At 48.6% G+C, this 18,342-nt stretch overlaps 1 protein-coding gene across 1 annotated transcript in view; it reads right to left on the reverse strand.

Moving 5' to 3' along the window:
• The window catches only part of LOC111149051 (annexin A3), a 49,552-nt gene that overhangs the window by 9,286 nt on the left and 21,924 nt on the right, over window positions 1-18,342 (reverse strand). The window contains exons 4-10 of the mRNA XM_022505952.1: window positions 16,763-16,857; window positions 14,141-14,254; window positions 10,876-10,966; window positions 5,649-5,728; window positions 2,760-2,816; window positions 2,161-2,254; window positions 696-791 (exon numbers count right to left, since the gene is read on the reverse strand). Of these exons, the coding sequence (XP_022361660.1) occupies window positions 696-791; window positions 2,161-2,254; window positions 2,760-2,816; window positions 5,649-5,728; window positions 10,876-10,966; window positions 14,141-14,254; window positions 16,763-16,857 (627 nt within the window). The remainder of the gene's footprint in view (window positions 1-695; window positions 792-2,160; window positions 2,255-2,759; window positions 2,817-5,648; window positions 5,729-10,875; window positions 10,967-14,140; window positions 14,255-16,762; window positions 16,858-18,342) is intronic.

An 18,342-nucleotide genomic window follows, 5' to 3' on the forward strand; every position in this document is an offset into this window, starting at 1 on the left:
CCAGCTTCCGTCTGTGCTGGACTCTCTGTTCGATACTCCTGGTTAGCTCGGCCAAGAGCGGGGAGACCTAGAGTTCTGACGTGGGCTCAGCTTTGGGAGGCTCCGGATATCTTCCCCAAATAGCCAAAGAGGGTCAATCACTAAATTTAGTAAATTACTCAATGACTCCATTTTCAAAAAGCCTCAGTAAAAATGCCAATAGAAATGTAATGTTTGGGGGCGCCTGGGTGGCTCAGTTGTTAAGCGTCTGCCTTTGGCTCGGGTCATGATCCCAGGGTCCTGGAATTGAGCCCCGCATCCAGCTTCCTGCTCTGGGGGAAGCCTGCTTCTCCCTCTCCCACTCCCCCTGCTTGTGTTCTCTCTCTCACTGTCTCTCTCTGTCAAGTAAATAAATAAAATCTTAAAAAAAAAAAAAAAAGAAATGTAATACATTCATCTCTCCAAGAATTTACTAATCTAAGCACGGTGACAAAACAATACAAAGTTAAAAGGCAAAGTAAAACCTAAAAAGATAACTTCTTCATGCACCCATTTAACAACATTTGTGGAGCATATCGTGTGCCCTGGGGACTGGGCGAGGAGCTACGGGAGCCTAAGGATGGATCAGTCTGGATTCCTACCAGAAAGGAGTGAACCTTCATGTTGATTTAAAACAAGTGCGAAGTTACTCAGTTTATATGCACTGAAGACCTTACCTATAGCCAGAAGCAGGTCTTCAAAATGCCCAGACAGCTCTCCTTTTATGCTGTCCTCAATGTCCTTCTGGCTAATGTTTCTGTACTCGTCAAATGCTAAAAAGCAGCACCACAAAAAAACATTTAAGGCATTCCTGTTGACCACACTTGAATATATTCCAGTTTTTTATTTGATATACAGCAAATCAAGTTAAGCATCAAACTCAAGAACTCCTTCTTTAAACCATCGAAATCAGAGGATGGAAGTTTTGGTTCTTGTTTTTTTTAAATCATCTACAATAAAACCCAAACTTCACAGGCCATTTCCTTCAATCATCTTTCTCTCTCCTCCCTCTCCCCCTCCCCAGGTTGATGGAATTTAAAATAGCTTGAAAGGTTAAATTAAAAACAATTTATCTAGTAAGGTGGGCTACTTGGAAATTCTAGCAGCACTTGGGAAACAATAGTGTGGTCCTTGGTCAAATATGTTTTATCTGCTTATGCAGATTTCTGTCTGCTGAGTAAATCCTTCCCTAGAGCAGCATGGCGTACTCACGCTTGCCAGAGGTAACGTCTCGATCAGTTTTTGTCCAAAAGCAAAACCTACAGGCCACCAAGTACACAGGCATACTTTGTAAGCCAAGTAAATTTTTCCCTAAGAAATTCTGAGAAATCTTTGGAGAGAAATTGGGGATTGTTTGGTTTTTACTTTTCAAATGAAGGTACTTATAAAGCAACTATAATATACTATTACTAGTATTTTATAAAATAAGCGACATTTAATGCCAAGATTAAGGAAGGGCAATCTCAGAACTAAAAAGTCATGGTAATAACCTTGTGTCTCCTCATTTTTCCATGGACTCAGCATAAGCCTAGTCATGTGCTGTGGTTGCTCTCGACTGTGCCTGGAAGCCACAGTGGGACGCTCATGGCCGATGGAGTTCTGGGCTTCTGGGTGCTCTTGCTTCCAGAAGGTTCAGGGAGATACACGACGGAGGAGGTGGCTCCTTAGCAGTCTCATGGAACAGTTGGTCTGACCGAAAGAACTATGCCGCCTTTCCCCCATTTACTGTCACATCCTTATTAATACTTTAACGGACACCCGCTGTGCCTGTTATTTCTGGAAAGTGGCTCACTAGGGAAAAGATGTGTTGGAAGCCCTGCTTCAGGCTCCTCCATACCACCGGACTCTTCCTCTCCGCGCTCACCCCAGAGGGCTCCCTTTCCTTCTCCCTGCTGCCCCCTCCCACCTGTTACGGGTCAGTCTCTGGCTACTGTACTCAGCCTCCAGGAAAGATAAGAGTTGGGTCAGTTCTCCCTTGAGTTGGAACACAGCTCCCATGTTTTCTCCTGAATTGCTTATATATATACACATAGAAGAGCCTTTGCAATTTTTAACTTCACTTCTCAGAATTTTGTATATTAAACCTCAAAACATTTGCAAATACAACACAAAGCAAAAAAGGGTTGTCATGTGAGCACGTACTCAGTTTCAGTTGAGGAAAACTCCTTAAACACAGGATCTCGGTGAATTTGTCTTCATCTGTGCCCCATCGGTTCTCCCCAGCATTATAGAGAATCTATTGGATGAGAAGGAAGACTTAGCATGGTATTATGGACACACTCTCCCTCTCATTCTCTCTCTTTCTCAGACAAGAAGACTTAGAACGTTATTACGGACACACTCTCCCTCTCATTCTCTCTCTCTCTCAGACAAGAAGACTTAGAACGTTATTACGGACACACTCTCCCTCTCATTCTCTCTCTCTCTCCTGGCAGGGGGTTGGTGGAATGAGAAGAGCGGGTGGTTTACTGGGTTGTCGAGGTCAGGGAGATACTCTCTTACCCGAGCCTCTCACTGTTAGTGGACTAGGATCTGAGAGTCGGGGAGGCTGGAGCCAGAAGAAGAAGAACCAGCACTGGGGGTGGGGGATGGGGGGGAGCTAGGGGTGGGCGATGCCCAGCCTTCAGGCTTCTCCTCCAGATGGGACAGGAGAGGACGGCCTCCGTCGGTGCCACGTGAACGAAAGGGCGGTCGAGGGGGGAAACGGTTACAGGAGATGTCGCCTTCGCTCTACTACTGACCTGGGCGTCTTTCTTGGCCAGCAGCTCGTCCACTTTCAGACTTTCATCTCTTCTGCCCTGCACGGGGAAGATGAAAACGAAGACAACCCTTTTAAAGACGGGAGAGTCTAACCCTCAGTATTCTGGTCAGGAGGACGTTTTAGAGGCTTTTCTCCAGGGGAGGCCACACCCCACAGAGGAGTCAGGCGCTCAGCTCCTGTTCTCGCTCTGCGGCTCACTAGCCCTGGGATTTGTACCAATCACACAATTTTCTGAGCCTCAGTCTCTTCCTCTGAAAACTCAAAGATCTTAAAGGGATGAAAAGATAAGCCACAGAATGAGAAAAAATATTTGCAAACACATATCTAATACCACACTTATATCGAAAATATATAAAGAGCTTCTCATACTCACTTAAAGCAAAGAAAACCTAATTAAAAATAGGCAAAAGATCCACACGGATTCAGAAAGTACACGAAAAGATGCTCAATGTCCTATGTCATTAGGGAACTGAAAATTAAAAAGAAAAAAAAAAAAATGAAACGAGAGAATACCACTACATGCCTATTAGAATGGCTAAAATCCCAAACCCTGACAACACTAAATACGGCCAAGGATCTGGGACAATGGGAACTGCCATTCTTTGGCGGCAGGAATGCAAATCGGTAAAGCCACTTTGGAAGAGAGCTTGGTCACTTCTTACAAAACCCACCACACTTTACCCATAACCCAGCAATGGTGCTCCTTGACATTCACCCACGTGAGCTGAAAACTTGAGTCCACGCAAAACCTGTACTAGAATGTTAGCAGAGGCTTTTATCCCTCATCGCCAAAACTTGCTAGAAACCAAGATGCCCTTCAACGGGTGACATGCACAGTCGTACACCCATACAATGGGATAGGATTCAGTGATTAACAGGAAAAGAGCCACCAAGTCTGGAGAGACACATGGCATATCAACAAATGTAAGAAGCCAGTCTGAAGAGGCAGCGTGCCGTACGGCTCCCGCCATGGGATGTTCTAGAAAAGCTGAAACAATAGAGACGGCAGAAAGCTTAGTGACTGCAGGGATGTGAAGGGAGGAAGAGAGCATGAAGAAGGGAGAAGGGATTTTAGGGCAGTGACACCATGCTGTGCGACACTGTAATGCTGGATACGTGACGTTATACATTCGTGCAAACCCACATGTGACACCTGACGTAGCCCGGGGACTCTGGTTAGTCACCATGTATCAGCGTTCGCTCGCCAACTACAACACACCGCACTGATGCAAGATGTTCCAACAGGGTCCCTGGGAGGGGCGTACGGGAGCTCCTCTGTACTTGCTGCCCCAGCTTTCTGGAAACCTAAACAGATTTTGTCGCTCTTAAAAATAAGGTCTATTAAAACACAAAACCCTCGACGCTTGCCACCAGCTCTCATGCTGAGGGCTCTGCGGCGAAGTGTGAGTGTGTTCCGTGCAAAGACACACAGCACGTTACAGAGACAGGAGAGAGGAAAGGGGGGATTGCCTGAATCATTTTGAAAATTTTACGTGATTTGTGTTTGGCTATAATATTTTTAAAGTGTGTTCATTCCCACTTTTAAACATTAGGTCCTGGATGCCTGTCTTATTTCCATATGATTTCTCTGATTTTCTACCCCAGGGCTGTTGCTCCTCTGTGGCTAGATGGCCTTCTCATTCTGGTTCGTCGTGCGCTCCGCTCGGGTGAGAAGGGTGCCGCGTCTCATTGGTTCTGCTACGAACCATCGTGGTTTTTTTGCTAAGTACTGCACACCCGCTCTCTCATTATTGTTTTAATTTTACAGATGTGAAAACAAAGTTGTGGTTTTTTTTTTTTTAAGATTTTATTTATGTATTTGACAGAGATCACAAGTAGGCAGAGAGGCAGGCAGAGAGAGAGGAGGAAGCAGGCTCCCGGCTGAGCAGAGAGCCCGATGCGGGGCTCGATCCCAGCTCCCAGGGATCATGACCTGAACCGAAGGCAGAGGCTTTAACCCACTGAGCCACCCAGGCGCCCCGAAAACAAAGTTTTTATGGCAGAACGTAGCTTGTCCAAATAAAGCTACAGGCAGAGCAGAAGCCTGGGAATCCCAGTTTTTTGGACTCGGAACACGTGCCCTGAAGCCGTACTGCTCACTGCCTTCTGGCTGTTGTGTGCTCGTGCGTGTGTGCAAATGGGTGTGCCATCATGCTCAGAGACCTCGGGGAGCATATGTTCGCAGCAACGCCTCACAGATTTGGGCTTGAAGGCCCCATCTTTAAAGTTGTCACCATTTGAAGTAACTGCAACCATCACAAGGACACATTATTTCCTGCGGGATCGTGGCTCACTGGGACAACTACTGCTTCCAGCCCAGGCTGAGGCCAGTGTCGGGATTTTCTCACACACCTGGAGCTGTGTACATCGGCTGAAAGAGGCCAGCGGGATAGGGCTGAGATCACTTCCTCCCTCACACACACCGGTGGTGGCACCTCACGCTTGACCTTGCCACCTGTACTATGAAGTCCTGAACCTCCATGGAAGAGAGAGCCAGGTGTGGCCTCATCTGGTCCTACACTGACCAACGGTTTAGCAACTCTTCCAAAGGGGCAGAGAGAAATTTGCAGCAAATCGTTTTTCTGTTTGTTTTTATTTGTGCAAGCTTTTTTTTTTTTTTTAATCTGGGGACTGACATACCCATCTCTGAAGATAATTTTTCTGTATCAAGCTTCTGACTTAATTTAAATGCCGACAAGAGAAAAATATACTCTTTGGAGTCCAGGAATGAAAATGTAAAATGAACAAATTATTTCACGAGGAAAACTGCAGCCTCCTTGTCTCCATTTGGTTATTTTTAAACCCCCTAAAAATGATTATTGAGCACGCAGCTTACCGGGTGGCTAAGCAATAGAAAACAAAAACTTACATCTGCCAAAGTCAACAGAGCTTTCCGGAAATCACCAGAGGTTTCAGAACTAATGTCGTCTCCGAGACTCTTCTTATATACTGAAACCAAATAAGAATACAGCAGGTCTTGAAAAACTGGAAAAACATTATTACAAAACAGAGAAAAGCTTAAATGTCAACACTGGCAAGGAAGGAGTAGGTGAGAAAATAAATCCGCCTCTTTTTTCTAACTTCCTGGTGCTCTTCTGATAGGGATACTCTCTTCTCGTAACTATTACATAGTGTGTGCTGTGGCAGATACAGAAGAACAGAAAGAATTGCCATGAAAAAGCGACGGGGAGGGGTGGGGTGGCAAGGCGCTGGTTTGTCTTCTGATCACCGTTTCATTCTTCCACCGTAACAGATCACGGTCCTTAAGCAAGATGTGCATCCCACAACCTAAAGACCGCGCTCTCGGCCTGCCTCTTAGTTTAGTACCATAGGCACAGCTCCCCGATGAGTTCTTGGTAATGAAATGGAGGCAAACCTATGTGACATCACTGGGAAATCTCCTTAAGGTGGCCCGTGCCTTCCTCCATCCTCCTGCGTGGTGTGTAGACTGATGCCTGGAGCCCAGGCAACCACAGTGGGACCATGAGGAGGACTACATCTTAGCGACAGCATGGGCAGAAGCAAGAAGGGGCCTGGGTTCCTGAAGATGTTGAGGAGTTTCCATACCAGTCCTGGAACTGCCTGTCTCCGATGTCTTCTACGTGTGGGAGAAGGACATTTTTATGTCACCCGAGCCACTGTCTGTTTTATCAAACCTAACCTTAACTGTGATGTATATGATAGATTGTATTCTGCGATACCTCTCAAAAGTGAGAAAGCTACCTGAAAAGGTGCTGTTTCCCGTGACAAACGCCAATTGTTGTGTTCACATATTTGGGGGCTGACCAGTGGTGGCTCTTCTTGCAGAGCCTGCGCTGTGCAACGTCTACTGATTTTATTTTTATTATTTTTATTTTTTAAATATTTTATTTATTTATTTGAGAGAGAGAGAGCATGAGGAGGGGGAGGGTCAGAGGGAGAAGCAGACTCCCTGCCAAGCAGGGAACCTGATGCAGGGCTCTGTCCCAGGACTCCAGGATCATGACCTGAGCTGAAGGCAGTCACTTAACCCACTGAGCCACCCAGGCATCCCACGTCTACTGATTTTAAATCCATTTTCTGCTCCATCCATGAACTGGTGACTCACAGGCAGCTGCTCTGTACCTGGATGTGCTGACGTCATGTGACTATTCGACCTCTGCCTGCATCCTTCTGGAGAACTCTGTGGTCCTACAAATGTTTCTGCGCTTTTAAATCAACAAGAGATGCTTACAGAGGGGATATGAGATTATCTAATAGCAAGAACTGTGTGAAAATAGGAACTCTTCTAGCGTGATTTTAGTCTTTTTTTAAACAAAGTCTATAATTTTTTAAAGCAACTCAAATAAGCAAAATCCATTATGAGTGCAAATTATTTATCTAAATACTAATAATCCTTAAGAGGCATCGTCTTACCTAACAGTTATGATATTGTTTTGTCTATCCTTCATACTAATTAGAAAAAACAGTCTTAAATACTAGAGAAAGTTCAGATCCAGCTCTGTTTAGACTCTACCGTGTCACTGTAGAGGACACGTGACACGAGGCACCTGCTCCTTTCCCGGAGCCGCGATGGCGGCCGACGTTGACGGACCGTGCACGCGGGGCCGCCGCTTCCCTTTCCGTGGTGACACCACCCTCGCTGTCCCCGACCGCCGCGGGGCTGGCGTCTGACCCCGGGGGCCGGCGGCCGAGCCGGTGAGCGCCAGGAGGACGTTCCCCAGAACAGCGCTGGTCGGTGGCGCCGTCCCGAGCTCAGCGACTCTCCTCGTGGGGAGTGAGCCGCACCGGAAACAGACAGAGACAGCGACGCAGGAGAAAACACCCCAAGGAATAAGGGACCAAAGAGGAGCCCGGATGGCCGCAAACCGTGGGGGCACATGGAAGGCGGAGGAGACGGATGCCATGGGGTGAGGGGGGTTGCCTGATGTGGTCAACAACGGTGAAGCAGAAGGAGTCCCTGTGACAGGAGCTCCAGCCCGCCGAGCCACGGGAGCCTGACACCGAGAGGCCACAGGAGCGGAGTCCCAGGTTCCACCGTGCCCAGAGTCTCTGAGAGCTTGGCTGCCCGTGACTGGGCCCGTTTCCTTCTTTCCCTCCTTCCGCATCACTGATCTCCGCTCATCAAGCTACCCTGGGCCGCTCCTCAGCGCCTAGAGGCCCTACCTCCTGTGGGCACCGACGCCCCCATGACTCTCAACTGTGATCGTGGGTCACACTGGCAAAACGACAGTCCGCAATGCTAGACCCTTCACTTGGCTCTTAAGATGGTCACTGCCGTCTTGGGGATATCAGTCTGGTGCCCGTCGGGACTCATCCCGACTGCTCTGGGCACCGCAGCCACAGCAGTGAACAAAAGCAAAGCTCCTGGCTTCGCAGAGCTTCCGTCTGGGTGGCTGGTGCAGATGCAGGGCCGTGGAAAGCCGTCGAGGGCCGGGTTCATTCAAGGAGCGGTGAGTCTTCCAAGAATGTGCGAGGAAGTAACCAGGCACCTTGGGATAGAGCCCCCGGCGCCCACGATTCCTGTATGTGCGAGTCTAGTTGAATCGAGAGAACCACATGTTTTAAACACCTACACTGTGCCCATCTGTGGCTGTTACTAAGCAATGATCTCATCTGCTCCAAAGCCAGCCTTCTCCACCCTGCTTCGGAGCTGGGGTGGGGACGCAGCAAATCACACCTCTCTCCTGTCCCCTCTCCCTTGTCCCAACTCCCCGTCCGGCCCACCCCTGGGGATGGGGTTGGGGGCGGGGGGTCGAGGGAGACTGGAAGGCAGAGGAGAAGAGCGGGCTGGCTGTTGGCTGTCCCTGTCAGCGCAAACCAGCGAGGTCCTTTCATCCTGACAGCGGCAGCCGCTCGGGGTCCCCAGAACAGGTCCCTTAGCCCCGGGGAGGGATCTGCTCCAGCTCCGGGCAGCCCTTTTGCAGAGATCTGAACTCCAGTTCCTTAAACCTCTCCTCCGAGCCCCCGAGGCTCCAACACTGGCAGGTGGTGCCCCTCCTCTGAGCTTCCAGTTTCCGAAACCTCCAATCTCTTTTCCCTTTGTTGTCCTCGCCCTGGGGTTTGCTAAAATCTCCCGCTATCCCCTTGTTCCCCTGTAGCTTTTTCAGTCCTCCAAAAGGTGTGGAAACAATTCCGTGTTAAATGCGGTTATCACGGAGCCTTGATGAGCGACGGCTGAAAGAGTCACTTACCTATCACTGAGGTGAGCGAAGGTATTTACCTTCTAGGGAGAGTTTCTCAAAGTAACGGATCTGACACCGAGCTGGGAGGCAGCAGATCCCTTCTCGGGACCTCTCCTACTGCAGAAGCTCCCTGACACACTGACATAGAAACTGTGCTCCCCCGGTTCTCGGAGAGGGTTCCAGGCGGCTGGTGCACAGTACAGAATTCAGACTGGTCTTTGCCGTGGTTCCTGGGAAGCAGCCTCTAAATCCTTCAAATTTCCCCAGTAATAGGAATGTCTTTGCTATTTGTGGCAGGTCCTGTGAACCACACCTGAGTTTACGCCAGCAAGATGACTCGGGGTGGCGGCTGGTGCCCCCAGAAGGACCAACCCTGTCATTAGAAGGGTTGGGGCTCTGAGCCACAGGGAATCAGCCTAACCTGCAGGGAAAGGAAGGGGCTGGAGACGGAGCACAGTCCTGTGGCCAGTGATGCCGTCAGTCATGCCAGTGCAATGAAACCTTGATAAAAACGATACCAAAGGTCAACGAGTTCTCCCGGTTGGTAACTATGTGTCGATGCGCTGGGAAGGAGACACAGCCCGAGGACCAGGGAGCTCTGCATTTGGGACCCTCGCAGACCTCTCCGCTACGCATCCTCATGTGACTGGTCCTGATTTCTGTTCTTTACAGTAAAACAGTAATTGTAAGTACAGCTGACCCTTGAACAACAGGGGTGGGAGCTGCACAGTCCACGTATACATGGGTTTTTTCAATAAATGGGGCACAATTTCATAAATGTATTTTCTTTTTTGATTTTCTTAGAAACTTCTTTTTATCTCTAGCTTAGTTTATTGTGAGAACATAGTATGTAACACATCCAAGATACAAATTCTGTGTTAATCCACTGTTTCTGTTACCAGTAAAGCTTCCAGTCGACAGTAGGCCATTAGTACTTAAGCTATTGGAGGGTCAAAAGTTATAAATATATTTTGAGGGGCGCCTGGGTGGTTCAGTCAGTTAAGCGGCTGCCTTTGGCTCAGGTCACGATCCCAGGGTCCTGGGATAGAGTCCTGCTTTGGGCTTCCTTCCCAGTAGGGAGCCTGCTTCCCCTCTGCCTGCTGCTCCCCCTGCTTGTGCTCTCTCTCTGACAAATAAATAAATCAAATCGTTAAAAAAAAGTTATACATGTACTTTGAACTGTACAGGGGGTCAGCGCCCCTAACCCTCCTACGGTTCACGGGTCAACTGTGTAGTGTTTTCTCGAGTTCCGTGAGCCATGCTAGTGAGCTCTTGACCCTGAGGGAGCGGTGAGAAGCCCTGACCTCGCAGCTCTTCCGGCAGAAGGGCTCATGGCCTGGGGCTGCTGAGCTAGGGCCGAGTCTGCAGCGAGGGTCGTCCTCTGGGGACTGTGCTGCAACCTACGCCGCCAGCCTACCCCTGGGGTTCAGCGCCAGAATCACACTGCAGGCGCTTTCTCCTTTTCACACAGCGAGCACACTACGAGGACGGGAGCTAATTTTACGGAATCCACGTGCTCAACACATTCTCTCAACGGTCCATCTCATGTGTCATGCCCCAAATCACGAGGCCAATCTCAGTGGTTTTTAACATCTACTATTAATATAGAATGATTTGAATCTCTGGCAACTATTTTCTGGTGAAAATAATTGATTCAATGAAGCAGTGTCTGCTGAGAGCAAAATCCACTAGAGCCGAAATGCGTTAAGTGGGAAGTGTCAACGCCACAGGGATGCTGCTGTTTCTAGCTCAGATCTTATTCCCATATTCTCTGAAGAGCCACAAACCTTGCCCGTTCTGGAGGGTATCCTCCGTTTTACACTTTGCCTGCCCAAAATGCCTTGTGAGGGAGAGCTTGGTGGGTTTCTGGGGAGAGCCGCATGGGCTCCTAGGTGTGCAGACCGTGGTCAAATAAGCAGGTCGTATGCGCACCTGTGTAGTAGGCTCGCGAGACCTCCTTCATCTGCCTGCTCGGTCTGGTGGTGAGGATTTCAATCAATGCATGCTCACTGGTGCCAGCGCCCTGAAAAGGAAAAGGAAATCTATGTTTAGAATACTTGAAAAGCTTAATGTCATGCATTTCAGGCTTAATATCTTCTTTTATGCGCACAAAAAGACATTTTCGTAAATCAGCATAAGGTGGTATATTGCTCTAAAGCAGTTTTCTTGTTTTTTCATATATTTTAGTATGAAAATAAGACAGATCATCTAAACTGACATCAAAATGTTCAAGAAAATTTCCCACTCTAGTGTAAAAATCAACTGAAGAACTGTGGGAAGAAATGGTGTAAAGGGAAAAGCCTGCATCATTCAAGATCAGAAGTGAGTTACCAACCACGCCATCGTGTCCAGAGAGGGCCCTGCGGTTCTCTCGAATGAGTTCATCCTTCTGCTAACGCGCTAGTCAGCAGGAATCATCTTCATCCAGGAAGATTTTTTTAAGGCTTCATAATGTACGTCATGGGCCTAGTTGGTTTGGAGACCAGTTACCCTGAGTCTTGGTTTATACTGAGGTCACTGAGCACGCAGTGACTCCAAGAAAGGCCTTTTCCACTAGGACTTGATCAAATAAGGTCCGTGTGGCTTATGACCTGAAGCTGAATTCTGTCCCTTTGGGGCAGAGGTTCCAAGTTGCCCTCAGCATCTCTCCTTTTAAATTAACTAACTAATTAACTTAAAGACAGACTAGTTTTTAGATCAGTGTTAGGTTCCCAGCAAAACTGAACAGACCTCATGTCTTGTACCTCCCTTGCCTTAGTAATAGAACCTTCGATTTCTAACTGAGCACACAGCTACCCAAATAGATACTCTATTACTCAGCTTGCCTTGGAACTAAGTTTCTTCACGTAATAAATTACGACCCATAGAACACATATAAAGTACCACGTACGGTTTCCGAGAGCCCGCAAGGAGAGGACATGAACCCTCCTTGGTCTCGTGACCGTCTTTTTGCCTGACGGGATAAAGATGCGACGCCTGGGTGCTGGGGCCCCATCCTGAGCCAACAAGCGGAATGGACAGGCCGGAGATGGTAAAGCCCGAAGACTGAAGGAACCAGAGTCCCTGACAAGGGCTGTGCCGTGACACCCAGAACCGCACTGCCTGCTTTGGATTTCTTTTGCACAAAAGGAAGATTTTCCTAATCCTTGTTGGTGAATCAAATCCTCATTATGCCACCAGCTAAGCTGTCCCCCATGGGGCGGCCGGGGAAATGCACTGCTCGGAGAATCTGCTGCAAATCCCGTGGGTAGCCCCAGTCGCCCGAGCTTCAGATCCGCCATGCAGCTGACAAAGAGGTTGCGTTCCCTCCACGCTGCTCTCAGCAAGTGACCTGATGGAGAGGGCGTCCTGGAGCTGGGCCGTTTCTGCCCAGGGCAGGACTTCTCGAAAGGGCAGGAGTTCAGGAGCTCCCTACTGTCCTGCCACAGCCTTCCCAGAGCTGCCTGGAGACGGAAGCTCGTTCCATCTGAGCCGACTTCCCTCCCTCCCTCCTTCCACGTGTGACGGACCCAAACTGCCATGAGCTTCACCCAATTCACCGGACCTACCCTGCTCTGTCTCCTTTCTATCCCTCGTAAGCCTCCCCCAGGAAATCTCTCGTGCGTCTCACTGGGTCTTGCCTTCTTGGGGGCTCATGCCTCCTCCACGGAAGAGAAAGTCTCTCCCGTCTCAGATAAGGAGGTAGAAGACAGCTCAGGCCTCGGACCTAGACTCCTTCCTTCCCATCAACACTTGTCAACCTACTTCATTTCAGGTTTTCCTCTTGGAACCGAAGATACGACCAAGACTGATGAGCGTCCCTGTCATGAAGGAGTTTTGCCTCTTAACTGGACAAACAGATAACAAATACACACCCCCCCGGGGTAAGTTTAGATGGTAATAGGTATAATTAAGAATATAAAACTGAGTGAATTGATAGAAAATACATGGAGGGAAAACATTCCAAATGGAAAAACCATCACGTATAAGGACCTGAAGGTGGGAATAAGCTTAGAATGTTCAAGCAGCAGAGAAGAGGCCAGTGTAGCCACGCACTGAGTCGGGGGGAGGGGAGGAGAGGGTGTGGTGGGCCGTTTTATGGAACCTCATCGACTTGGCCGGGCTACAGTCCTCGGTTACTCACACTCAAACCTGGGTACTGCTGGGAAGGTATTTTGTGGACGTCACTACAGTCTTTAAGCAAGGGAGATCACCTTAGATAGCTTAGGTGGACCTGGTTTGGTCAGTTAAAGGCCTCGAGACCCCCGCTGAGGCTTCTCTGAAGAAGAAATCCCACCTGTGGGCCGCAGCTCCCGCTTTGCTACGAGTTCCCGCCCCCCCCCTTCCCAGTAGCCCCCCTACAGACTCTGGGTTTGCCTCGTCAGATCCTTAATTATGTAACCCACCCCTCGCAGTAAATCTCACCACGTAAGTCCCCGCCTGCTGCTTCAGCTTCTCTGGGAAACCCTGCCTGACACAGACAGAATTTTTAAAAATTCACGGAGCCAGGCGGGAGTCAGACTGTGATGGGTGATGAAGGTCATGGTAAGAAGCTTGGACTTGAAGTTTTCAAGACCACTGGAGATGTGGTTATGAAGAGCATAACTGAAGAGCATAACTCGAAAAATAACTCTATAAACATAGTTTTGGCTCTTTTGTCGTGAGTGGATTCCAGGTGGGCAAAAGCAGACGCAAGGGACTGGCAAGGAAGGTGCCGATAGGGGCCAGTCAGGAGATGTTGGTGGTGGAGCAGGAATGGTAGCGGCGGGTTCTGAGAGACATGCACACATTTGCACAGACAGACTCGCAGACAGATTTGGGGACAGAGCAAACGGACTTGCTGACAGATTCTGGGAGCTATGAAGCGTGAGGGAATGCAAGGGATCAAAGATAATCCTGGTTTCTGACCTAAGCAATGGGGTTGATGATGGCGCCATTAACTCTCAATGACAACAAAGTGGAGAATTTGACTCTGTGGGTGAAAAACCATGGAAATGAAATTAGGATATGACGATATCCTTTCAGCCCAGGAACACGTGGGTTCAAGGTTCCGCAACCCTTCCCCGCTTCGGGACTGTTCTTCCACTTGGACAGCATCAAAACGACACCCAGATTTATTCTGTTTATACCCATCTCTCACGTGCGCACTGGATGGAAGTCACTGTTCTTGATGACACAGTCAAATCTCGGGCAGAAACGGCTCATACTGGGCTCATACCTTCATGGATTTCTTCAGCTGCTTTGCATCAAACACAGCCGGAGGAGTCACGAGGGCCACCATGAGCTGCCTCAAGTGGCCGGAGAGATCGCCCTTCAAGTCGTCTTTCAGTTCCTACAATAAAAAACCCCACAGAGGAAAGCATGAACTTTTCCTTTCTCTTTCTACAAAGTCATGTCATGAAAGATAAGCAAATGCACCAACGCAGACAAAACCTGCCAATTCACGGGAATGAACTGAAATGGCGAACGATGTCCATGGACAGCAGTCTGCGTTCTGTGACTGCTGCGAAGACGTTCTGTCTTACGGGTTTTCTGAAGGAAGGCCAGTGGCGGGGGTTACGTAAGCGCCACAGACAGGAACTGTGTGTCAAAAATGCATTTCCTAGGCCCCAGGTGCTCTCAGTATTTGGGTTGCGGTGGGGAAGATGACGAGGAAGGGGGCCCTATAATTCACACCCGGCTTCACGAGTAGCTGCTTCTCAGTGACTGCCAAAGAGCCCTGGGGACAAAAGGGAAGGACAGGACAGTAGCTGGTCGCCTGCCTCTGCTGAGTGTGGAACCACGAGGCATCAAAGCGGTTTTTTGGCAACACCAGCAGGGGAAACCCTAAATGTAATGGGGCCGGCGTTATTAGTGTCCTCTGGGCCTGTTTTCACACATAGGTACAGTCCATCTCCTCCTCTTGAAGGCAGGTTATATGGTTTTTATTTTCAATATTTAAAGGATGTTAGTGGATTATTATTTTTCTTGCTTTGGATTATTTTCAGCTGAGACAGAGGCTGGCGGCCTCCCAGACCACTCGGACAATGCGGACACGTACCAACATCCACCGGCCACCAGGGGGACCCAGTGAGGCGGCGGACGAAACAATGGTTGGAGCCCAAGTGTTCCTAAGTCTGCGGCAATCGCAATTGCCACTGGCTGTTTCCTCTCTAAATTAATGCTGAGCTCTTGCTACCACCTGCCCTCAACCCACGCCTTTACAACTGACTCTCGAGTCACCTGTTCTCAATCCTTCTCACTGTGAGAAACGTGCCCCCTTCACCTCGTCCTTCCTCCATATTCAGAAAATTCTGAAAGGCCAACGGATCGTTCATGTTCCTACACATGAGTGTTTGGCATCCTCGAGACGCTTGGCAATTAATTTAATTTGACAGGTGTTTCCTGGGCTCCTGCTGTGTGCTCGGCATTTAAAGGCGAGTTAGACACAATGCTTACTCCTAGCGTACTCCTAGGGCACCCCTCGGAAAACCAGAAATATTCAAAGATAAAATTTCAATATAATATGTTAGGTATCTGGTAAAGTGTGAAGGTTAAGTATGAAGAAGGGTGTTTCTTAATGCGGTCTGGGAGCTCAGAGGACACAGTCAGGAGGTGATGCCTGAGTTGCCTCTGGAGGGTCTCTACACCTTCTCGGCTCTCACCTGATCTCAACAGCCTGACTGCTCTCTGTTACCACACTTTTCCCTCCCCAGTTTGTGAGCCACAAAAGCTAAAATAAATTTTAAAAAATATAAATTAGTTTTATAGTATTCCCTTGCTTACAGACTTGCAATGATTTTCTTTTGTTCTTAGAATAAAACCCAAACTGTGTACCAAGACCACAAAGCCCAGCGCATTGTAGCCCCCTCCAACCTCATCTCTCCCATCTGCTCCCCGTATGCGCCACACCCCTGCCATATTGTTTCTTAAATGGTCCCAGTTCGTTTTTGTCTCAGGGCCTTTTGCACGTGTTGTACCTTCTGTCTGAAATGCTCTTCCCCAGATCAAGTAGGGCAGAATCCTTGGTATGGTTTAGCTGTAGTTGAGAATAATCCTGGTAAGCCTTCCCCACCCTACTCCAAGGAGCCATTCCGCAGCTGCTCTCTGCCGTATCATCCCGTTTCAACTCTTGCAGAACACTTACCGATATCTGAATTTATTTACTTCTTATCTTCCTAATAAAATGGTAGCTCCATGATAAAAAGAAGGGTCTGCTTTTTAGACCAGTGAATCTCCAATGTCTAGGTCGTCTCCTGACACATAGTTTATTACTGAACACACACACTGTGTGGAACAAAACACAAATGTCCTTGTACCTTCCTGCACAGTAAGCTTTCGTGGGCTGAATGAATTAAATCCACAATTACAAAGATATTTTAGAGTTGGAAGAGAAATTAAAGGTGATCTAAGACAGGACCTATCAGATAACGGGTCAGATAATACTTGGCAGGTGGGTCACCTTGTGCGTGGCAGCCTCTTCAGCAGAATCCCTGAACTCCACCCACCAGATTCCAGAAACATCCCTCTCTCCCCTCCAGGTGTGATAATCAAAATGTCTCAAGGCATTGCCAGATATCCTTTGGGGAGCAGAATCACTCCAAGTTTAAAGCGGCCGGTCTCAGGCTACCCTCCTTATCCAACAGGTGAAAAAATTAAGGCCCAGAAAGATCAAATAACATGATCAAGGCCATTCAGCCTGTTAACGGCAAGCTAGGACTCGCACGCCAGGCTGCTGACCGGGTACACACGGTACTGTCTGTTCCACTTGGCCTGAAACAAAAGATCTCTGGTGTAATCACGTGGGAGCATCCCTGGTCCACAGTGATCAGCCCTTTGCTGGCTCTCCTGCCAATCATACCTTTCCATATGCTGCTTGATATTCCCGCACAATCAGCTGCCGCTGTGCATTTGTCCTTTCCGTGAGGATGCTGATGAGCGCTTTCTCGTCGGTTCCTAAATGAAACGAAAATAATTTCACTCGCCATCAACCCAAAGATGCTTAATATCTGTTGTGAACAAAAGAAAAATGATTAATGGCTTGAAACAAATGCAGAGAGGAAGGCATTCTGATTTTAATTTCCACGTTCTTACCAGGTTGGAATATTTATTTCTCCGCCAGCTTTTGGAAAAGCGAAGTAATTCTGGAGAGTCTGGTTGCCGGGGGAACGATCATGGTCCAAACAGTCCTCTCTGTACATCAGACAGAGGCAGCCGCACAAGCAACGTGCTGCTTCCGAGCTGGGCGTTCTCACCCTTACGAGGGTCAGTTACTGTCTTACCACCTGTTCTCTCTCTCCTCGCTCCACACTTGATACCAATTTTTTTTTTCTCTAGAAAAAAGGAACTGACGTGTTCCGAGAACATGCCTAGGTTCTAGGCCCCTTTTAGTCATTGTCATGGTTAATATTCACAAAAACTCTGGGCAGTGGGTACGATGAAGTCGTTCCAAAGATGAAAACACTAATAATTAGAAAAGTTATGTCACGTGCCCAAGTCATGCGGCTTTTAAGTGATGTCGCAAGAATGGGAACCCAAATCTCTGACCCCAAACATTTATTTCCCTCTCTGACCCATATCTCCTTCAGGCATCCCAGACCCATGTACTTCGGTGCCTGCTGTAGGTATCAGGTTGATGCTGGCCTGCTGGAGGATGCCCTTGAGGTCACAGTTTTCTTGGGGATTCCAGTAGGAAACTAGCGAGGGAAGCTGTGTCTGCCTCCTTTGCGGGAGAGGACTCGCCCCAGGTTGGGGAGCATGAGCTGGCGTGTGCCTTGGGCTTGCATGATTAGAATGGTACAGAAGATCAGCGGGAACTCCAGGCTCAAGTTCTCTGTGTTGAGGTGACCCCCACACATGGCTACACAGGCCAGTGGCCCTGGTACATGCTCTGCAGCAGGAATGGGGCAAAACAAACGGTGTCCTTGGTTAGCTGCTGGGCCTCCCAGTGAAAGGTCCTGCCCCACCGTAACTCTGGTCTTGCATTCTTCCACAGCGTTAAGTAAGCACAGAACTAGATCAGAGCCTAGCTGTGTCCCATGAGTCCGATGGTCAGTTTGAACTTCTAATGGCATCTGAGTTGGCACACGACTGAGCACAGCCAAGTGCACAAGTATCTCAGAATCAGATGCTCCAGGTTGAATTTATTCTCTTTCCTCTCCGCCTCGACTCTCATTCCGTGTTCGCTCATCCATGACATCACTACGGATGGAGTCATCCAACCAAAACCCTGGCAGTCATCCTCCACTCCCTTCTTTTCTTCACCCCTACATTGTAGCGACCATCTGCATCTCTCAAATTTGTCCTCTCCTCTGCCCCTGCGCACACATCACTCTGTACCTAGAAGCTTCGATAGCCTCCTGATTTGGCCCCCTTACAATTCATACCATACAGGATTGCCTCGGTAAGTTCTTTAAAATGTGCCTGAGCATGTCCATCCCT

This window comes from Enhydra lutris, unplaced genomic scaffold, assembly GCF_002288905.1.
Source record: "Enhydra lutris kenyoni isolate GAN:26980312 unplaced genomic scaffold, ASM228890v2 scaffoldscaffold21, whole genome shotgun sequence".
NCBI lineage: Eukaryota > Metazoa > Chordata > Mammalia > Carnivora > Mustelidae > Enhydra > Enhydra lutris.